Source organism: Suricata suricatta, chromosome 12 (assembly GCF_006229205.1).
Source record: "Suricata suricatta isolate VVHF042 chromosome 12, meerkat_22Aug2017_6uvM2_HiC, whole genome shotgun sequence".
NCBI lineage: Eukaryota > Metazoa > Chordata > Mammalia > Carnivora > Herpestidae > Suricata > Suricata suricatta.
In genome coordinates this window covers 29,071,319-29,094,197 of record NC_043711.1, presented here as the reverse complement: position 1 = coordinate 29,094,197, position 22,879 = coordinate 29,071,319, and the positions used below count along the sequence as shown (strand labels likewise).

The following is a 22,879-nucleotide window of genomic DNA, read 5'->3' as shown; positions in this document are numbered from 1 at the left end:
TGTCTGGTTTGGGTATCAAGGTGATGCTGGCTTCGTAGAATGAGTTTGGAAGCTTTCCTTCTATTTCTATTTTTTGGAACAGTTTGAGAAGAATGGGTATGAGCTCTACTTTAAATGTCTGGTAGAATTCCCCTGGGAAGCCATCTGGCCCTGGGCTTTTATCGATAAACCTCTAGCCAGACTCCTCAGAAAAAAAAGAGAGAGCACCCAGATAGACAAAATCATGAATGAAGAAGGATCTATTACAACCAATCCCCTAGAAATACAAGCAATCATCAGAGATTACTATGAAAAATTATATGCCAGCAAACTGGACAACACAGAAGAAATGGACAAATTCCTAAATGCACATGCACTGCTGAAATTCAAACGGGAAGAGATAGAAAGCATGAACAGACCAATAACCAGTGAAGAAATCGAATCCGTTATCAAAAATCTCTCTTTTATCTCTTTGTCCCATATCTCATGTGGCTTGCATGTCGCTTGCCTCATCCAATCTCAGCAAGGTACTTGGATGTTTTTAGATCTCTGCCAAAGTTTTGTTTTTTTTTTTTTTTGAAAACACACTGGTATTCTCCAATAATGGATTTTTAAAGTTTTATTTATTTTTTTAGTAATCTCTACACCCAGCATGGGTCTTAAACTCATGACTGAGATCAAGAGTCACATGCTCCCCTGACTGAGACAGCTAGGCTCCCCTCTCCAATAATGGATTTAATTTTACCTTTTCAATTTCTGTTTCTCTTGCTGCATAATATGGCTATGAATCTGGATGTAACTTTCTGTGGTCTTTAGGACTCTTTAACAAAACAACATAATCTTACTTTAATGGCTAAGGATACATGTGATAATATGATAATGTTCTCTCTGCTAATTTTAGCTCAGGTTTTAGTCTGTAATTTTACATAGGGATTATACTCATCTTCTAAGACTTTCTCTAAACAGAATACTCTAACAACTCCTAATTAGGTTATCATTAAATCAGATTCATCAGGAAAACATATCTTCAGCAAGTATTGACTTTAATTTGGAAAATAAAAATAGCCAATGAGAGTATAGCTCTAAACAGAAGATAAGTTCTATTATGTAAATAATTGTCAAAGAATAGCCTGTTCACTAGATACAGAATTTGGAGTTGACAGGTGTTTTTCTTTCAACGCTTTATTTTTTTTAAGGTTTTATTTATTTTTGAGACAGAGCATCAGCAGGGGAGGGTCATAGAAAGGAAGAAACAGAATCTGAAGCAGGCTCCAGGCTCTGAGCTGTCATCACAGAGCCCAATGCAGGGCTTGAATCTATAAACTGCGAGATCATGACCTGAGCCAAAGCTGGATGCTCAACTGCCTGAGCCACCCAGGCGCACCCCTCTTTCAACACTTTAAATTTACCATGTGTCATGGCTTGAATGGTTTCTGGTGAGAAGTCTGCTGTAATTCTTGTTTTCCTGGTGCGTAGTGGTGGCTGTGTAAAAATTGTTGAGTGCTAAAAGAAGAAAGTGGTCTGGTCAGTTGCTGACAACTTAGTGGAGTTGAGGGGAAAGAATAAGATATTTGGAGAACTTAGAGTTGTGGGATGCTGTTGTGGGATCCCCATTTACACAGGTCAAGAGAATGGAAGAAAAGAATGGGTCTTGTGACTATAGACAGCTCTCAGGAAGTTTTATGATCAGAGGGAAACACCAACTGAGATGCTAGTTAAAGGATTCTTGGCATCAAGAGAAGGTTTTTCTAAGTTGGTGATGATAGAGTGTATTTGTATGCCAAGATGGATGATTCAGTGCAGAAAGCATGATATCCTCTGACTCATGTACTAGGAAAGTTAATGCAAATGAAGTCTTTGAGAGGACAAGAAGGATGGGCCATCTACAAGTCATGGAAGACTGAAGGGCTGGTCTTATATAGGAGCCAGGATACTTTCTGATGTAACAGGAGGGAGGTAAAGATCATGAGGTTGATAAGATTTTAGTTGACTTTTTCCTGAATTATTGGGATAGGGTAGCCCTAAGTCCTTTAAGGTTTTTTGGGTTTTTTTAATGGAAACAGTGAAGGTGTCATAGTATATCATAAAGATCTAGAGATTGTATTTTTATTTGGACTGTCTTTGCAGTAAACAAAACCATGCTTTCCATCGTGTTTGTTTTATAAATACAGAATAGAGGGGTGCCTTGGTGGTTCAGTTGGTTGAGCGGTTGACTCTTCGTTTTGCCTCAGGTCATGATCTCACTCAAGGTTTGTGGAATGGAGCCCTGTGACAGGCCCTGTGATGACAGAGGGATTCTCTTTCTCCCTCTCTGTCTCTGCCCCGCCCCCACTCACACCTGTGTGCACATGCACTCTCTCTTTCTCTCAAAATAAACTTTAAAAATAGGTAATATGATAAGGATGCAAAAAACAGGTTGTAGCTACTGCTTGTTGAGTGGCCGTGACTCACCTGCTGTGGTGTATACCCTTCTTGAGAGAGATGGATTGCCTGTTAATCTAACCCAGAGAAGTTTTAGAGTGCTGAACAAAAGGGGAGCTTTTGAGGGAGATGGTTATGAGGTCAGGTGCTGCAGCTTTTTAAGTTTTCCTCAGCACTACTCAGAATTTTAGGAAATATTTAGGCCCAAATCCCTTTTGAAAATAGCAAAAATCTCCTGTCTTTTTTTTTTTTTTTTTTTTTTTAGAGAGAGCATGGGTGTGAGCAGGGGAGAGGCAAAGTGAAAGGGAGAGAGAGAATGTTAAGCAGGCTCTATGCACAGCACAGAGCCTGATGACATCTCCTGACCTGGAGATCATGCATGGCCTGAGCCAAAATTGAGTCGGATGCCTAAATGACTGAGCCACCTGGGCACCCCTCCTTTATCATTAAAAGTTTTATTTTAAATGTTTATTTTTGAGAGAGGGAGACACAGAATCTGAAGCAGACTCGAGGCTCTGGTCTTTGAGCACAGAGCCTGACATGGGGCTCCAACTCATGAATTACAAGATCATGGCCTGAGCTGAAGTCAGCCGCTTAACCGACTGAGCCACTCAGGTGCTGCCTTTTATCAGTTTTTGAAGCGCGGGCTAACTTTTAAAAGCCGCAGGTTGGTTTGGAAACGGTATGGCCTGGATGCTCACATGCATGCATGTGCATGACACATTTAAAAAATAAGACCAAGGAGGTAAATAGGACATTTTTTTGTCTAGTAGAGAATATTTGATTATTGGTATGGTAAAAGCTTAAAAGTAAAGAATCCAGGTGCACCTGGGTGGCTGAGTCTGTTAAGCACCCAACTCTTGATTTCAGCTCAGGTCATGGTCTCCTGGTTTGTGGGATGGGGCCCTATGTCAGGCTTTGCACTCTCAATGCAGAGCCTGCTTAGGATTCTGTCTCTCTCCTCTCTCTTCCCCTTCCCCCACTTAATCATGTACATGCTCTTCCTTTCTCAAAATAAACAAACATTTTTTTAAAAATTAAAAAAATAAGAAAGAATCCTGGTCAACCTGTTGGGATTTTCTGACACAAAATCCTGTTCAAGTATTTTTTTTAGAAGATTTTTTTATTTTTTAAGTAATTGCCACACCCAGTGTGGGGCTTGAACTTCTAATCCTGAGATCAAGAGTTGGAGCTCAAGCAGCTAAGCCAGCCAGGAGATCCCAGCTCAAGTATTTTTTTTTTTTTTAGTGTTTATTTACTTTTGAGAGTGAGAGCGCATGTGAGAGTGAGAGCAAGTTGGGGAGGACCAGAGAGAGAGAGGGGGGGGGACCAAGGATCTGAAGCAGGCTCTGTGCAGACAGCAGAAAGCCCAATGTGGGGCTTGAACTCAAGAACCGGGAGATCATGACCAGAGCTGAAGTTGGTTGCTTAACTGACTGAGCCACCCAGCCGCCCCACCAGTTCACATATTCTTAAGCAATGTGAGAATTTAGTCCCAACAACAGGTGTCCTAATAAATAATGACTATTAATAAGTTGTGCTTAAATTCACATGATTATTGTGCAGCTTTCCATGAAAAATATTTCATACTTAGTATCGTATTGTAACAGCCCATCCTATACTGTTTTTTTAATGACCAGTTTTGCAATATTTATAGCATGTGTGAGTCATGAAAATGTTAGATATCATAATATATATATCTTAATGTATTGTTAAAATACCCAAAAGTTGCAATGTTAAATAATCATAATTAATTCTTGGTGTTTCTTCCGTCAACAGTCGGTTTTGGCAGAGGAAACAAATGATCTTATTTCTACAGGGGGATACTTTGAAATAACATACTTGATAGGCTTTAAGAATCTGTTTCAAAACCAGGAAATGTCTCTAATTTATGGCCATTTTTTTCACAGTATCGTAGAGAGTGGCTAAAGAGGCCAAGTATGGCTAGGGTGAGGAAAGATTATGGCTGATAACATGGATTTATTGAAAGTAGTGAAAGCTATAGAGGTTAAAAATCAGCTGAAGAAAAAGGAATTATCACCATTTATATTAGTGTATAGCTAGTGATAGAAACAATGTTCCATCTTTTTCATTGTACTATGTTAAATCTGTACTTGGTGTTTGACATTAACAAATATGTTTGATTTGTCTGAGATTATGGAGCTTTTTCTTAAAAAGTTCTTAGAATGCATCAAGGGGTTTAAACCATTAGAAGAGAAATATTCAAGGTGTGGAACATTGTGTATCTGAGTTCATTTCCTGCTTTTGGCACTCTTGTTTTTGGACAGTGTGATACATGGGCTACTCCTTGCTCTCCTCCGTCTCCGTCCGCCTCCCTTGGGTCTTCTGTGATTCAGTGAGCTTCCTCACTAGGGAAGAAAATGTCTCAGGATTACTATTTAATTGGGTAAGCTCAGGTAGTTGACTTTTCATTTCATGATTGACAAAAGGTCTGCTAAGCAGTGGAAAAAAAAAACTATAGACCTAGATGATAGGGTTGTTAAAATGGCTACTACTAACTAACTCTCCCAAGGGCTTTGCATGCACCACTGTCATGCGCTCCTCATGGCAGTCCTGTGAGGTAAACACTGATTGCTATGTTTGACAGATGAGGAAGGTGGCACTTAGAAGTCAAGCCATTTGCCCCGAATCACTGTCAGTGGCAAACATGACTAGACCCTTTGGCTGTTTGAATTGTAGTCCTTATTCTTTAACATATTTTTCCCTTGTGGGAAAATGCTGTCTAAGTTCTAGCAGCAAGAACTTTATTTTTTTAATATAAAATAAGAGTTGTGTGAGCAGTAAGGTAGGGAGTCAGTGGTTACAGATTCTCCTTCTTTGCTAGCGGTGTTTTGTACTCTTCCTAAAAACCATCTGTACTGTGGAGCCAAATAAATATTTTTGAATAAACTGAAGAACGAGTTTTTAGGATTAAGTTATAATTTTTGACTCTTCTGACTGGAAATGCCTCGGCCAACAACTTTACATTCTGTACAGGGTATCGCTAACCTGTGCCCTGTGGTACACATTTAGCAAATGTTTCTGGGAAGAATTCTAACAGAGTGCTAAATTTATCTCCAATGTAGAACGTTCCACTAAGCTTTGCAAGGCCCATTAGCTCTTGCCACAAAGCCTGACTTAACAGAGTTAGAGTGTTGGGAAGGGAAGGAAGATAATTAGTTTATAGGCCAGTAACTATTCAAGTCGATTGCTTTTCAAATTACCATAAATCAGATAAAGTTAATTTCCTATTTTTCAATTTTTGAGCAACATAATGTAATTGTTAGGTTCAGATAATCTGCTGGTCTAATTGTCTTTCTTTTCTTGTTTTCTGATTATCTTTCTTGCCAAACTTCATAATCACAAGAACAATTTTGCCTTGCCAGTTCCCAACTTTTAGTTCTTATTTGCTAATGTCTTTGTGTGTTCTCTTACCAACACAGGCCTAGGTATAAGGCTGAGGTCCTTAATCCTGTTTCTGAATCATGAGCACCTGTAACTTGTTGCTAAATCTTACATTCTAAACAGTCGGAATTTTAACGGTTAGAAAATGGAGTTTCGACCCAGTAGCTTTTTGCACTCTTGTGTCTTAACCCCACTCTTGGTAGCAGAAATGAAGCTTCTTTGTAGTTATATTCTGAACAGTAGAAACCATGGCTTAAGAAATGAATTTGGCTAAGTATTTTGAACTGTTAGAACCACTGCTGCATGGTGCCATCGTGGGTGGACTTCGAAGGAATTCGGAATTCCCGGAACCCTGTTTGCCTATCCTGGCTTCTTAGGATTTTAATGATGGAAGGTGACCTCAGAATTCTTATGCACCTGCTCAGAGAGCCTGTGCAGGTTCCTTGAATGGCTGACAGGGGGCAGACATGAGTTGACAGGAGAGACATAGACTGGTGAACTGGAGAATACAAGCAGCACCTAGAAGGGGCAACTGTGACTCCATTCCAGCTTGGTAGTGCCATGTGAGTATGTGAGCCTGGTGGTGTTAACACTGCCCGCATTTCTGAAAGGAGCTTGAATCTTGACGTAAACGTTTTTATTTCTTAAGATGTTGATAGATAGTTTATGTGAATTTTTTCAAATTTTTTAAAATATTTATTTTTTTAAAATAGTTTATTGTCAAATTGGTTCCCATACAGCACCCAGTGCTCTACCCCATAAGTGCCCTCCACCATCACCACCACCTGTTTTCCCCGCTCCCCCTTCCCCGTCAACTCTCAGTTCATGTGAATTTTTAAAATTAGGGGCCAAATAACATATATCTGTGGATGAATATGATCTGTGGGCCACTAATTTGTGACCTGTTGTGCTCTGTGATACAGAGTATTGAGCCACTGTGGGTGTAATTTGAGCAAGACTAGGTTTTTTTTTTTTTAATCATCTGAGAGATGCATTATTTTGTGCTGGAATTGGTCTAAGAGATAGCACTGGAATAGATTAATATATTGTTTCTTAAATTTCTAGTTACTTAGGGAGAATGAACCGGTAGCTCTTCATGTCCGTGGAAAGAAAAACTGGGGCCCTGGTAGTATTGCGCTCCCGATGTGAGCCCTCTGAAAGGTCACAGGACCTGGTGGGCCCAAGCTGCTGAGTTTGAGACTTGTGTACCCCTCCCTGTTTGGAAATATCAAAATCGCTAGTAAGTAGAAGCAATTGAAATGATCCTACATACATCTCAGAGTCTCCAAATGTTTTGGCACGATACATCCTTCATCTCATGTAGTAAATGGTTAAGAGGTAGAAGTTGCTGTAAATCTAGCTGATACACTGGAGGAAGTAATGATCCTGCTTACACCTCAGCAGATTCACAATGCAAATGAAGTTTGATTCCGTATGTAGGTAAATATATGTCGTTCTTCACTCAGAAAGGAAGAATTCATAACAGACATGTCTTTTTGGTTTGCTGCCTAGGTAAAGATGACTTTTAACCTTTGTTTTACTACCATGAAAACTAAGACGAAGGGTTGGCAGGTAGAAATGTGATAAGGGAGACTGGCAACTTAACTTTATTGGAGATAGTTTCATAGGAATGCTCAGCGCTAATGATTACATCAAAAACCATACTTTATTTTATGTATAGCAATACAATTTACATATTAAATAACACTATAATAGAATGATTTGATATAGTTTTAAACAGAAGAAAAAGGGAAAAATTTCAGGTTACAAAACCCCTCCCCCCGAACAAATTAAAAAAAAAAAAAACCAACAATCACTTTTTCCAAATGGGTCAATGCAACGAATGTATTCAGTGACTAATTATGTCTAATTCCTATTGCACAAATGGTCAATGGAATTCAGAAAGAAAACCCAATTTTCACAATCACTGCCTCAAAGAAATAACACATGTTGGATTCTTTTGGAATGCAAAGATGGTTCTTGCTACTTCAATATACAGAAAGTTGAATTCACATATCCACCACAAAGAAAAACCCAAAAAACAAAACCAAAAACCAAAAACAGAACCAAAAAACTATTACGGAGTTGAAACTAGAAAAAAATTAGCTTTATATGAAAATATAAAATTCTATGATTATATACCATAGATACAAAGTTCCCAGAAGATGCTTATCCAAGCAACAAAATATTTACAGTGGTAATGATTTTAGCTATTTCAAAATGAAGTGAAAGAAACATGAATTAACATGAAGGCTGAGGTTTTTTTTTCTTTTTTCTTTTTTAGAAACAATGGCTGCTGGCTAGTTTCAAATGTCCTAACAAAAAAGGAGTCACTACCCCAAATGTTGGAGAGTTGCAACATTTTATAAAATCGGCTGTCTCCTTTTCTGGAGATGTTTATTTCTTAAAACTCAAGATTTTTCTTGAAATTAATTATCCTCTGTAGAAAATGCTTCCCTTTGCAAATATTTAACAAAAATACTAAAAACAGTTTAACAGCTAAGACAAAGTAGAGGCCAAATATTATTACAATTCCTTTCTATTTGTAGCATGCCTTCTTTCTAGAGATAAGTAAAGCCAATATTGCATGTTAAATGGCAACTAAGGGAGAGTGCAAAGGGGGTAAGTGAAATTATAGCCATTAACAAAAAAAGAAGCAGGCATTTTCCCTTCGTATAAAAATTCACTGGCACCTTTTGAACATAAACTTTAGAACACAGGAGTTGAGAATGCATTTTCCAGTATAACTGCTAAGTTCTTAAGACAAACTACGTTTTGATTATTCCTTAAATTGTGATGAGTTTGGGTTTATTTTTTGCTTAGAATTAGTAATATGTATCTTTGGTAAATTGGTATCTATATTTTAAATTTTAAATATATATGCATTTAAGAAAAAATTCCTACCAAGGCAGTTGTGCTGTGTCATTATAAAATGATTAAGGTTATTTGTTGATTTCAGTATGTCACTCTGGGCTAAAATTTTCAACAGCCAGACCTTGAACACCATCCCCTTCTCTGAGTGTGCTGGACTCTTCAACTTGAAATAGACTCTAAAAGCTCCAAGGCATAAGAATTTAGGAAAACCAATTCAATTATCTTATTCTTGAAATTCAGAAGTTAACTTTTTAACACATTCGGATATAAAAGATGACATTGTGGCTTTTGGATGCAAAAGAGGTCTCCTGATGCCAATTAAGGGGTCTTCTCTGATGCCCAGTATGGTCACTTGCTCTGATCACTGCAATCCACTATTGTATGACGTGTGTGTTCTGTTCACCTAGAGCTAAATTCATACTCCCAGTAGGCTTTTTATAAAATAGTACGTTAGTTTGCAATAGCTATTTCCTTTCCCCTTGAGTGCAAGCGGTAATAGCCTTGTTGTGTAGTTAAGCAGTGTGTTGATGTCTCAAAGAAAACACCGTCTTTGAAACTCTCTGCCTCTGGAAAGAGGTAAGCATATTTCTATTCATAACAAGCGAAGACTAGTACTCAGGATGCCCTCTCTGGGGAAAGTGAGGAACTGCTGAACAGAACTGTCCTCACTGAAGTGTTGTTGGGACCACTGAGGCAAGAAGGGCCAACAGCAATGGCTCATGTGTCAGTGTGGGAATTTGCAGACTTTCGCTCAAGCCCACTATAGACGCACAGTTTCTCAGAGAACTTCAAACCATCCTCTTCAATGTTTCTATTTATTCGCTTTCTGTTTTATTATGACTATGATACCCATGTAAGAAATGGTCACAGAATTGTGTTGGAACTCAGCGCTTTTCATGAGTTGAGCCCTCTATAAATAGCACAGAAGGAAAGGCTTGCTGTTTTCTAACCAATGTCCACTTACATAAGAAAAAATTACCAAGGGACCAAGAACCTCAACTCGAACATGACTTCTGACGGCCAAGTCTGTGCCAACTACTAAAAGAGAGTTGACTCATTTTGATACTCTGTATAAATTAAGTGTGATCTGCTTAAGTGACTGAAATGATCTAGCTCTTGCCATGACCTGAAACCTGGCCCTTCCTGATTCCCTTCTGGCAGCGGTTTGTGTTGCTATGGTCACGCTTTTCTCCTTCGGAGTTAGGTAGAGCTTCCTGGCGTTACCTCTGACGGGAGCAGAGGGGCTGCAAAGGTGCTGCGTTCCTCTAGCACATTCATTTGAGCGGACTTTGCTCACTTGCACACCTTTTTTAACACGGTTCGTGAACAGTGGACTATTTCCATGTTGTAGAATTGATGTGATGAAAACATGAGATTAACCCTGGCAAGTTACATAGTTGGTGAAAACTCCATCAACCTGGCTCATGCATTGGAACTCCCAACCTTGGCCTGTAGCCTCTCCTTAGCGGCTTTGGTTCCTCAGCACCGCTCTGACAAACTTCACAGAGAGCCAACTCTACATCAATAGAAGCTCAGCACTGATTCTCACTAATATCACAGTACTGCCCAGATAGTACGATAGTAGCCAGTATGGAGTTTTTGCTGAAGTTTATTGACATATAAATTAACCGAAAGTCTTCTCAACAGACCCAGTTCTGGGGATGACTTCACCTCTAACAGAAGTCATCCCTCAAACACAAATACGTAATAGAATAGATCTCAGCAAGGAGCTTATTTTTCTAACGGAACTGAAATTTCTTATTAATGCTCCTCATTTCCCAATTATGTACTTAACTGCAGGGTGAATGTGGCTCCAGAGGCTAGATCAAATAACTTCCTTGGGCTCTGTGTAATGATCATTAGCCTCTTTGAGTGAAGTGTGTCTGTTCTGGAGGCTAAACCACAGGAAAGCACCCCAAGCCATCTCCGTCTTTCAAAATCTACTTGAAAACGTCCAAATCCCCTTCTATTCAAGATTCTGATTTCTTCTCTGCAAATCAGACTTATCCATGTGTGGGAATCTACATTGCCCCAAGACTTTTGCTAATAAAATATTTTCAGTTTTATCCTAAGTAGAAGAATATACGTAATTATGGGATTTATCAGGAAATATTTGGCAAAAAAGGAAAGAAAAGAATGTTAACTATATAGGTAGTTTTTATTAGAGTGCTATATGAGTAATAGGGATATTTTAGAGGGCTAATTTCAAAATTACACACCTGCAGAAATTTTCATTATTCTACCTGCCGTGAGGTATGGTATTAGAAAGCGAGAAGCATTAATGGAAGTTACTAAAGGGAGAGCTGAGATGTGTAAGATATTGCCATATCTCTATTGTAAGATAGCCCTGACCATAGGGCGTAGCTATTTCAGAGGGTCAAGATGGAAATAACACACACCGTCCACATAGCTACTGTGAAAACTGTAATACAGAGATATCCTTTATTTTGACACAATTGGGCATTTTTAAGCTATGAATATAACTTCAACTAATAAGTGACGTCCACATAAAGCTCTTAAGCCTTCTAACTTCTTAATGGATCCCTTTACCGTCATAAGTGGAACTGTTTCAAGGCCATGAGGCTGATGGACTGTCTCAGTGGCTCCCAGGATGCTACATCCTTTCAAAGAAAACAATGCCCATCCACTCCATTAAAATACAGAAGGCGGACAGTATTGAGCAGGGCCTAAAGAAAACAGGAGAGGACTGAGGAAAAGCTCAGCATTGCCTGTTAGGAGGATGCAACTGCTTTAGCAATTAAAAAAAACAAAAACAAAAAACAAAACCAAGATCCACTGTCCTAACAAAGACCTTCACTGTACTCAACTAAAAAGTAGCACGTGTGTTCTCATGGAATGTCACATCAGGGCTTGCTTTAGGATTCGATTATAGGCAGTAACACTGATCATATAGTGCAAACTGGGTAGAATTGCGGTTCACGGTGTGAAATGAACAGAGGTGCAAATGCTCAGTAGGATACCATTAAGACATAAAATGGCAAAAAATAAATATCAAAACTTTTATCAGTGTAAAAAAGTAACCGGGTTATTGTATAACCTAGAGTCTGGCAAAAAAGGCCTCAAAAAAGTTCTCAGTCTTCAGAAGTTTTACAAATTAAGTGCCCTTTCGGGATTCCAATCACACAAGAGATTCCATGCTCTCGGCAGGGTCTGATTCATCTGCAATGAGAACAGCACCATTTTTGTCCACTGTCATGGGACCATTTCCATTTTCTTTAGTGCTGACCAGGCTGAGCATTGCTTTGTAGACAAACTGGTATTGTTCCTGAAAAAACAAGGAGAAGACAGTTGGAGCCCAAGAACAGCTGAGTCATTTCATCTAAGGTAGAAAGACCAATTAACAAGGTAATGATAAAAAAGCCAAGAATATACATATATGCTAAGAAACTTTAAAAAATGACTTGAATCGTTTACTAATGGAGACCTATGCCTTCTGCATGTCACTCTGATTGTTGTTAGTTGGGAACGAATTCTCAGCACAGACAGTGAACTAAGAGAATAGACTGTCCCCGTGTCGTAACTGGAGAGAGAATACCATACTCTAGAGAGTTTCTGGCACTCAACAGTAATGACGTTTTAAGGAAGATCATTCTGTGTCTGATGTATGGCAAGATGTTTAGTAGCTTCCCTGGGCTCTACTCCGTAGAAGCCAGAGCACTTGTCTCCATTCCCAGTTGTGACAACCAAAAAAAAGTCTCCAGACATTGCCAAACACCCCCTGGGGGGCAAAACCACCCCTCATTGTTGACAACCGCTGCTCTAATTCAAGTGTTAGCCCGAGTCTCAGCTGACAAAAGAACAGTTTTCACAAAGAAGCAAAGGACTTACAATGTCTGTGAATACTCCGGGCCTCATGAGATTGATCATTTTAGCAACCTGGAAAACATCCACAGCATTTTCATTCTCCAGCTGCTGGGACAGGGTGGTGAGGGCACAGAGCATTCCCGCTGAAACTGCGCCATACCTTGGGGAGGAAAAAGCAAAATGCTATTTCAGATTTGCTAAGGGACTGGATTTATTGGAATGAAATTAACACCGTATATTTGCATGGGGGCATATATTTGCACAGTCCACAAGTGGACTGCACTGACCTCTGGTCTTGAAATCAATGAAATGCTGGACAGGGAGAGAAGAGGTAGAGGCTAGTGTCAAGGTGACATCTGCTCATGAATGTGAAAGCTCCCAAACGGGCTTATCAGATGCTCAGCTTGTATTCCAGATGAAATGAGAGGTTCAAAATTAGACTGGGGACAGCTATAGAAGACTTAATGTTGGGGACGAGGTGGGAAGAACATGAGAGCCTTAACCACAGGCTCCTGGATGTGTAGAAGCCGGGGACAGGATCTGAAAAAAAATTAAATATCCCCTTCAAAACTTAAAAAACATGAATTGAAATGGAAATATATGGCTTAAAGTGCAGTCAGAAAAGTTTTGAAACTGTAAGGACGCGGGTCTGAAACTGACTCCAAGAGACAGTAGAAGGGCACACATCGCCCAAGGCAAGAGGGACCACCCTTGTAGCACCCAATCAGGAAGGGCCAGCTAACACCTTTAACTTTTTTAAGGGCAGGCCTAGAGATGGAGGCTAAGACTAGTCACGCCCTACGTGAGGGTCCACTCTATGATTGGTCAATACTCTAAATGTTGTGATTGGGTCCCGCCAAAAGTAACAAATACTCTAGGCAATGTGAATGGTTAGACCTGCTGTCAATAATATTGTATAATAATTGGATCACTGTACCTATGTCACAATTCCCTGTAACTCCCCCTCCCCAAACCCATAAAAGCCCTGCCCCGCTTTTGTTTGGGGCTCTCAGCACGGATCCACTGCGCTGGTAAAGTCTGTGAGCCTGAGCTTAGGCCCGGCCAGCCTAAGCCTGTAATAAAATCGCCCTTTGCTTTTGCATGCGTGACTCGGTTTCCCTTCGTAGTCTCTGGTTTTTGGGGCGATATTAAAATCTGGGCATAACAAAATGAATTTCATATTAGGTAATTGTTTTTGTCACTGAAGTGGAATTTTGCGAGTTAGAGCACCTCTGATAAGTCTTGGAAAAAAGGATTCTTTTTGCCACTCTTTCTCCCTCCCACCCTCCCAGTTAGAAGGGAAACCCCATTTTTTTCCAGGAACCTCTGGTAGCATATTAGTGATAAAACAGAGGGATTAAATGAATTGTTCCGTGCTGGTGGTGCCTTTAGAGTAGTTTTTACCTCAAGTTAGGTTACCTCTAAAGCTGGGGGCTTTGGTCTTATTTTTATTAAAGATGCAAAACATCTGTAATGGTTCATATAAAGATATACTCAAACTGCACATTTAATCGTTTTCACAGGAACAGTGGGCACAGGCTCTATAAATTTCAGTTTGATTTCTACCAGCACCAGATGTCTGATCTGTCCGTACATTTCAGTCTAGTTCATTACTTCCGTGCTGTATGCGTTCTGGACACACTGACTTCCGTGGAGATGGGCATTTATGTGGTTCGTATCTTGTGCACACCAACGGAATTACCACGAGGAGAAGAAATAGCTCATAGATAGGTCCATTTGTAGTTTTAAAGATACTGCAGTATTTCTCTCCTTGTGGTTCTTACTGTTACCCCCTCCCAGCATGCGAATACTTGTTTCTCCTCATCATTTTATTTGATTATAATTTAAGTTTGTTTATTTTGAGATCGAGAGAGGGAAGGGGGAGATCTCACAAACTGTGAGATCGTGACCTGAGCTGAAATCAAGAGTCAGACGCTTAGCTGACTGAGCCACCCAGGTGCCACCCCCATCTTCTCATCATTTTGAAGTTGAAAAGCTTCTGCTAATCTGATGGGTGAAAAATTATATCCTGATGTTTTTAATTTGTGGTTCCTTGATTTACAAGGGAGGTTGAGAAGCTTTTGTGTTTATGGCACATATTTCCTCTTCTGAAATTGTCAATATACTTTGGCCATTTCTCTTCACTCTCTTTTATTTGTAGCACAGGTTGTAAATATTTTTTTCCAGTGTCTTGGTTTCCCTTAACATTGTTTGTAGGCATTTTCGTTATACTGAAGTATAGTTAACACATAATTAAATTGCTCCATCTTTTATTTTTGGCTTTTCTGGAATCTTGAGAATGCTTTTTTTAACCCCGCACTTGAAAAACATTCTCCTACATTTTTCTCTTGTTATTTTTTACACTTCATCATTTAATTCATCTGAATACTATTCTCAATTTGATATAAGGTTAAGGTCCGATTTTATTTTTCTAATGGATGACCTTTTTTATTGGACAGTCTCCTCTTTTCTCATTGAGTTTCCTTTGCATCATATACCAGATTATCATATATGCAGGCTTGTTTCTGAACTGTTTGGCCCTTTAATCTGTTTTTTTGTATTTCCTCACATTTAATTCCTATAGATTTTTAATGTTTTGACATCTGAAAAAGCAAGTTTCTGTAGTAATGTTGGCTGTCTGTAATTCATTGTTTTCGGTTTTTTGTGTGCTTCAAACGTATCTTCATTTTTACTTGGACACTCATTTCCAAACACCTCCACTCCTTGATGCCTTCCCCCCCTGCTTCATATTACTCTTGAAACTGAATTGTCAAGGAACACAAAGTTTCATTGGGGTTTTGGGCAGCTTGCACCGACTATATAGACTGATTTGAAGAAAGTGACGTCTTCTTGAGTTTTTCTGTTCATGAACATGATGTCTTTTCTCCCTTGATTCAGGTCTTTTGTAGTTTTTCAATTACATTTTATAGTTTCTTCATTGCCTTTGCCAGTTTCATTTTAGGGTAATTTCTTGGTGCTTTAGAGTTGTTGGTTATTTCTAAGAATGGCTTCTTTTTTATGATCTTTTGTTTGGTTTCAGCTGATGCATAGGAAAGTTAGTGATTTTCACATGGTGAACTTGAATCCAGCCATGCAGAACTCTTAAGTTCTAATAATTTGTGGATTAGCTAGGAAGTTGGCTACATCCTTACCTGCCAATAATGTCAGTTTTGTCTCCTTTCACCTTCTGTGTTTCTTACATCTTTTGCTTTTATTGCATTGCCTAGGACCCAAGAGTTGTGCATTCTAACACTCCAAGAAGGTTTCATACTGTTTTCTTTCATGGTAAAGCTCCTAAGTTTTTAGTGTTAAATAAAAATGTTTGCTGTGGGCTTTGAGTAAATAACATTTATGAGGTTAAAGAGGATTCTTTCGACTTTGTTTGCTAAGAGTTGTTTTCTTTTGGGGAGGGAGATCATGAGTGCATGTTATTCTCTCCTACCCTTTCCAACATGTATTAGCTTTTTTAGCACTTCCTTTAATAATGCCCTGAATTCACTGGAGAGGGCAGTGATAACATTTAACCAGCTCTACACCTTAGGATAGCTATCTTACCTTTTACAGGATACTTATTTAACCTAACATACTGGATTTTGACAGTGTTTTATTTAGATTTTTGCACCCATAATCAAATAAGAAAGATTGGCCTATACTTCACCATTCTGGTGCTAGCCTTTTTTTTTTCTTTAAATCAAGGTTACATTAAATCTCCTATGTTTGTTACTGTTCAAGTGTAGCCTAGTGAGGACTTGGTGGGCCTTAATGGTTTGGGAACTTGTCTGTTTATTCTTAGTGGTCACTAAAGTGTGTGATGCTCTATGTGCCAGGGTCTTTCATAAGAATTATGCACATCAACTTAATCCTCACAATAATCCTGTGGTAGGACTATTGTTATTCCCTTTCTGAAGGTGAAGAAACAAGGCACGTTCAGGTGAGGTAACTGGCCAAGGCCACACACTTTGCCAGATGAGTTTAGTTTGAGCTGATGCATGTTAATGGCTCAGCAGAGAGGCTAGTATATACCATGTGTTCAGTAAACACCATTTATTATACTTACTATTGAGGCTTAAACATGTACTGGTATCAACAGTCTCAAGGGTTTATTTTAAAATATTAGAAAATTTCAAACGCGTGAAAGTATCGTAACCTTGCTGTAGCCGTCCCTCAGAGCCGTCGCGGCTCATGGCCAATCTTGTTTCACATGTACTTCCTCCTACATGTTGTTTGAAGTAAATCCCAGGTATTTTATTGATTTAATATTTTAGTATAAAACTAAAAGATAACATTTAAATAAATAAATAAATAAATAAATAAATATAAACCTCATCACACCTAAGCAAATTAACAGTTACCAAATACTTTGAATGTAACTGCAGACACATGGTGGACCTTTTTCTTTCCAATGGCAATTTATGCACTCCCTATTTTTTTCTTCACTATTTTCTAAAATTGTTTGTTTTGAGAGACTTTACTCAAGTTCTTAGAAAATCTCAGCTGTTATTTATTTAATTTCTTTTGTCAACATGGATCACTTCTCAGACGTATGTTAGAACTTATCTAGTTCAAAAACTGAGTTTGATTTCACTTCTGTCTATTCTACTACTACTAGCCTGTCTCTTTTTTTTTCCCATATCTTAGATTCTCATTTGTCCCTGTTTCATTATACATGTTTCTGATTAATGTCCTAGTATTCTGTTAGGTCTCTGAGCATGTATTTTCAAACTCTATTTTAATTGTTCCAGTAACTGATTCACTGTTTTTTGTTGTGATCATTATGTTGACTTCCCTCAGATTCCAAATTGTACTCAGTTTACCTTCTTATTTAGCATGACTAGTTTTTAAAAATCATCTGTACTGAATTTCTTTTTCCAGTAGGATAAAAATTTAACCTTTGCTTAATATGTTTTAATGAACCTATTAGACTCAGGGCCCTTTCCCCCAGCCTTCTCCCCCTGCTGCCCCCTGCCCCCTGGCCCTGGACACCAATGTCTTTCTTAAAGCTATCCATAGCCTTTCAGATAGAAACGTCAGGTATTACGTATTTTATTATATAGTGTGGACTCTGAATTTACTCTGGCGTTTCCTTGGATAGTCTTTCCCAGTGTTAGCCAATCCTAAATAAGCACCTAAATTAAAAGGAAGTATCTATACAGTACGATTTTAAACATGACTAGAGACTATGTCAAGTTAATCAAATGTACAGATACTTTATCTTCTACATACCAAACATTACAATGAAAGGATAAAGACTGAAAAAATAAAGGCTATTCTCAGAAGTTTAGGAATTAAGTAGACTTAAAGGATATTTACTCAGTTTCATGGATTTGCCCTTCAAACTACAAGAACTTGGTAAAAAAGGACACAAGAGCTTGGTGAAAAAGTGCTACAAGTAATGTATAACCTGTATAAAACAAGAGTAATGTATAGATTCACAGCCTTTGGTAGTTTGTTTGCCTTTCTCAAAGGGCCCCATTGAGAGCAATGTTTGTTTAGTACAGTTAAGAAAAAAGCCAAATGTATTTTCATCTTTCCTTGCCTTTGTCCCAAAGAAATCAAAGTTCTTTAAGCTCCTAAGTATTGTTCCTAAGTAATGTTAAGTGCTCTATGGGATTCCTTTTTTGTCAGTGTGTATATCTCTGGCCATTTAATTATATTTTTTACTCTTCGATTTAACTACAATTGTTATTTCTTTGCTTTTAAGAAGTTTTAAAAAATCACCCCTTCCCATCACACTCTGACTCTCAAAATAAATAAGCATTAAAAAAAGCTGTAAGAATCATAACCAAGAATGCAATCCAGAGTTATAACTGTGTCACTATGAAGAAACTGAAGCTTCCCATAGAAATCATTAGGGCAAAAAGGAAAGGAGAGTTAAAGCTTGAATATGCATCAGTTTGGGGAAATCAAGGCAACATGAAAAGCTTCTAGCACTTGAAGAAATTAAAACTTTGGAGAGGGTCTGCATGGCTCAGTGCTAGAATGTTCAACTCCTGATTTCAGGTCTGGTTGTGATCCCAGGGTCGTGGGATTGGACCCCATGTTAGGTTCCTCAGTGAGCCTAGAGCTGGCTTAAGATTCTCTTTTTCTCTGCCCCATCCCCCAATCTCTCTCTAAAATAGTAACTAAAAAAAATTAAGGCTTTGGAAGTGAATGAGAAAATAAGGGAGGAAAACGTGGTCTGGAGAACTGAGGGACATGAATGCAGGAGGGCTCCCTGTGACCACCAGTGGGAGGCGGCGTTAACCAGCAGGATTGGGTGGGTGGGCTCTGACTGCAGGGCCTGCTCCCTGGCTTCAGCGGGATGAGTCTCCTCTTCACAGGAGTCCTGCGCTTAGTTAATGCCGTGCTCTTGCCCTCTCGAAGTTATCTTTTCGCTGAGTATGGTTGGTACACAGTATTAGTTTCAGGTGTGTAACAATGATCTGACAAGTATATACGGTATGAAATATCCAACCATGATAAGCGGAGCGACCATACAAAGTTAATATTACCTATATTTCCTATGCTGTACTTGTCATCCCTGTGACTTATTTATAACTTGAAGTCGGGACCTACTACCTCCCTTTACCTGTTTCACCCATCTTCCTACTAGTGTCTGACAGCCACCAGTTTGTCCTGTTTTAGTTTATTTCTGTTAAGATTCCACATAGAAGTGAAATTGGATATGTCTTTATCTAATTACTTCCTTAGCCTAATACCCTGCAGATCCAACCGTGTTGGTGTAAATGGAGATTTTGCTTTTTTTAATGCCTGAGTAATATTCCATTGTATACGTAAGTAACCTTTCTTATCCACTCATCTGTTTATCGACACTTAGGTTTCTTCTGTATTGTGATGATAGTAAAAAATGCTGCAGTGTGAGCATAGGTGTGTGTCCATCTTTTCTAGTTAGTGCTTTGGTTTTCTTCTGATAAATGCCCAGAAGTGGAATTACTGGATCATGTGATATGTCTGTTTTTACTTTGTTGAGAAACTTGAGTGTGTTTTACACAGTGGCTGTGCCAATTTATTTTTTCCCTTTCTTTTAGGTTTGTCTAGCTTGCTTGCTTCTAATTTTTAATAGTACTCTCTACTAATCCTTTGTATTTCTTCAGTGTTGGCCATAACTTCTCTTTCATTTCTTGTGTTATTGGAGTCTGCTTTCACTTTTGAGAATTCTGGTTAAAAGTTCTCAGTCCTGCTTATCTTTTCAAAGAATCAGGTCTTGATTTCGTTGATTTTTAAAAAACCTTTTAAAGTTTATTTATTCATTTTGAGAGAGACAGTGTGAGCAGAAAAGGGGCAGAGAGAGAAAGAGAGAGTCACAAGCAGGCTCTGCTCTGCTAGCACAGAGCCCAATGTGGGGTTCGAACCCACAAAATCATATCATGACCTGAGCCGAAACAGAGTCAGACCCTTAGGCGACTGAGCCACGTAGGTGCCCCCGCATTGATCATTTTTATCATTTTAGTCTCAATTTATTCCCACTCTGATCTTTATTATTTCTTTCCTTCTACTAAATTTTGTCTTTGTTCTTCTTTTACTAGTTCCTTTAGGTTCTTAAGGACACACTGCTTGAGAGTTCTGTTTCTCAAGATAAGCCTATATTGCTGAAAATTTCCTTCTTAGAACTGCTTTTGCTGCATCTCAAAAGACTTTGCACCGTCATTTGCCTCCAGGTACTTGTTAATTTCGTCTTGGATTTCTTCACTGACACATGGGTTGTTTAATACCATGTTGTTTATGCTGTATATGTTTGCATTTCTTCCAGTTTTTCTTGTAATTTATTTCTAGTTTCATACTGTTATGGTCAGAAAAAAATGCTTGATGTGATTTCAGTCTTAAATTTTTGGGCTTTTGTTTTATGGCCTAACGTGATCTCTCCTGGAGAATACTCCCATCTGTACTTGAAAAGCAAGTGTATTCTGCTGTTTTGGATGGAATGTTCTGTATGTATCTGCTAAATCCATCTGGTCTAATGTGTTGTTCAAGGCCAATGTTTCCTTACTAGTTTTCTGTCCGGATGATCTATCCATTGACATAAGTGGATGTTAAAATTCCCTGCTATTTTCTTACCGTCAGTTTCCCCCTTTAGGTGCTTCTGTGTTGGGTGCATAGATATTTACGATTGTTGTATTGATCCTTTTACGATATGTAATGTCCTTTTCTTGTTACTTTTTTTTTTTTTTTAGAGAGAGAAGCAGAGCACGTGGGTGCGGAGGGGCAGAGAGAGAGAATCTCAAGTAGGCTATGTGCTGTGAGTGCAGAGTCCGAACACAGTCAAGAGCCAGATGCTTAGCTGACTGAGCTTCCCAGGTGCCCCCTTCCTTTAAAGTCTATTTTGTCTGATATAAATACTGCTACCCCAGCTTTTCTTTCTTTCCATTTCCATGGAGTATCTTTTTCCATCCCTTCAGTTTCAGTCGGTGTATCTATTTTGGGAGTCTTTTGTAGGCAGCATTTAAATCCATTTAATCCATGTTTTTTGATTGGAGCACTTAAACCACTTAATTATTTGAAAGAGATGTACTGACACTGCCATTTTGTTCATTGTTTTCTGGTTATTTTTGTAGTTCTTCTGTGTTCCTTCTTCTCTCGCTCTTCTCCCTTGTGACGGAGGACTTTCTTTAGTGTTATGTGTAGATTTCTTTCTCCTTTTGTGTATCTATTATAGGTTTTAGGTTTCTAGTTTCTATCAGGTTCATATGTAACATCCTTTATATATAGCAGTGTATTTTAATGGTTGCTTAGGTGTGAACACTTTCTAAAAACTATACTAATCCTCTTGACATATATATAAAAGACATAATGTCCTATTGTATGTTTATTTCCTGAATCCCTGCACAATTTTTCTTTTTAGACCTAATTGGTTTGACTGCTTTGGTCTTTTAATCTTTATATGAGTTTTATGATTGATTTACTACCTTTACTATGTATTTGCTTTTACCAGTGAAATTTTTTCCCCTAATTGTTTACTTATATTCTTCTGGGGCTGGATGAAGGGTGATGGACTCATTTAATTTTTGTTTGGTAAATGTTCTCTCCAATTCTGAAGGATAACTGGGTAGAGTATTCTGGGCTGTGGGTTTTTTCCTTTCTGCGCTTGAATAGATCATGCCACTTCCTTGTGGCGTGCACGTTTCTGATGAAAAATCAGCTGACAGCCTTCCTTTGTAAGTAGCCAGTGCTTTTCTCTCGAGGCTTTTGAAACTCTCAACTTACCCTGATGAATTACTATGTGTCTTGCTGTAGACTTCCTTTGATTTATCTTGTTTGAGGCTCTCTGCTTCAGGGACTGGGATCTGTCTCCTTTCCCCGGTTAGGGAAGTTTTCTGCTCCTTTCTGTCTCTTTCCTTCTGGGACCCCGCTACCAGGCGTGTTAGTGTATGTGGCCATGCTGTTGATTTCCTCTGGTGTATTTTTCATTTCCGTTATTGGTCCTTTTTTGTATTTTCTATTTCTTTGTTGAGATTGTGAGTTCATCCACTCTTCTCTCATCAAGTCTGGTGAGCATCTTTAGGACCATTACTTTGAACTCTTCATCTGGAGATTCTTAATTTTTTCGTAGGACTCCATAAATTATGTAGCCCGTCCTGGCTCTGACACTAACTGTTCGTGTACATGGGCCATATTAGCGTCACACTCCCTACTTTTTTCTTATGTGAAGAAGCGATCCTAAAATTATCCTCCTGGTGGGGTAATGTTAAGGTTCAAAGGAACACCAGAATTATTTCTGGGTGTCTTTGGGACAGTGGGTATAGAAAGCAGTCCTTATATTTCTGCGTCTCCTATGGATTATCCCAGGATCAAATTAAGATAAAAGCTTACTGGTAATCCTCCAAGAGCTTTTGCTTATTTGGGCTATATTCCCTCCATAGTTATTGTATGAAAAATCAGAACTGAGGAAACGTTAAAACGCAGGACCGTGCAAGCACCCATTACAGTAGCTGGCTAAGTGAGAATGAACCAAGCAAATGGTGTCTTTGTATTATTATGAAAATGGTTCTTTTTGAATTCCCTGGAAGGACCTTCTTTCCGACCAGCGTTCTCATACTTTGAGAATTATTAATCAAATTAGCTTTCATGGTATCTAACAGGACGATAGCTCTATATCCAGGGTAAATAACTATTTGCACAAGAAACGATTTTTCTGTGAGTGAACGTCTAACCTGTTGTCTCACAAGACTAAATAGTGTGCTTATGTTCCAGTCCTCTTCGGTCAGAACACAGGCTCTGCTTAAAAATGTTGACAGTAGTGCCACAGGTCCGCCTCTGAACAGAACTGTCTTGCATCTTGAATACAGGATGTTGTGAGTAGAGCAGTTTGCTTTTACAAGCGGTGCTTGTGGCTCAGACACCATGAGTTTACTTGTGGGTGAGGAATTTTATCTTTAGA

At 38.7% G+C, this 22,879-nt stretch overlaps 1 protein-coding gene and 1 long non-coding RNA gene across 4 annotated transcripts in view; one reads left to right on the top strand and one right to left on the bottom strand.

Annotated features, from left to right (window-relative positions):
• Positions 1–22,879, top strand: part of LOC115273667 — a 51,202-nt gene that overhangs the window by 19,304 nt on the left and 9,019 nt on the right. The window lies entirely within an intron of this gene.
• The window catches only part of PTPRG (protein tyrosine phosphatase receptor type G), a 712,019-nt gene continuing 696,592 nt past the window's right edge, over positions 7,453–22,879 (bottom strand). For all 3 annotated transcript variants that reach the window (XM_029916842.1, XM_029916841.1, XM_029916840.1), the window contains 2 exons: positions 12,529–12,664; positions 7,453–11,965 (listed from right to left, as the gene is read on the bottom strand). In XM_029916842.1, the coding sequence (XP_029772702.1) occupies positions 11,819–11,965; positions 12,529–12,664 (283 nt within the window). In that variant the 3' untranslated portion in view covers positions 7,453–11,818. The remainder of the gene's footprint in view (positions 11,966–12,528; positions 12,665–22,879) is intronic.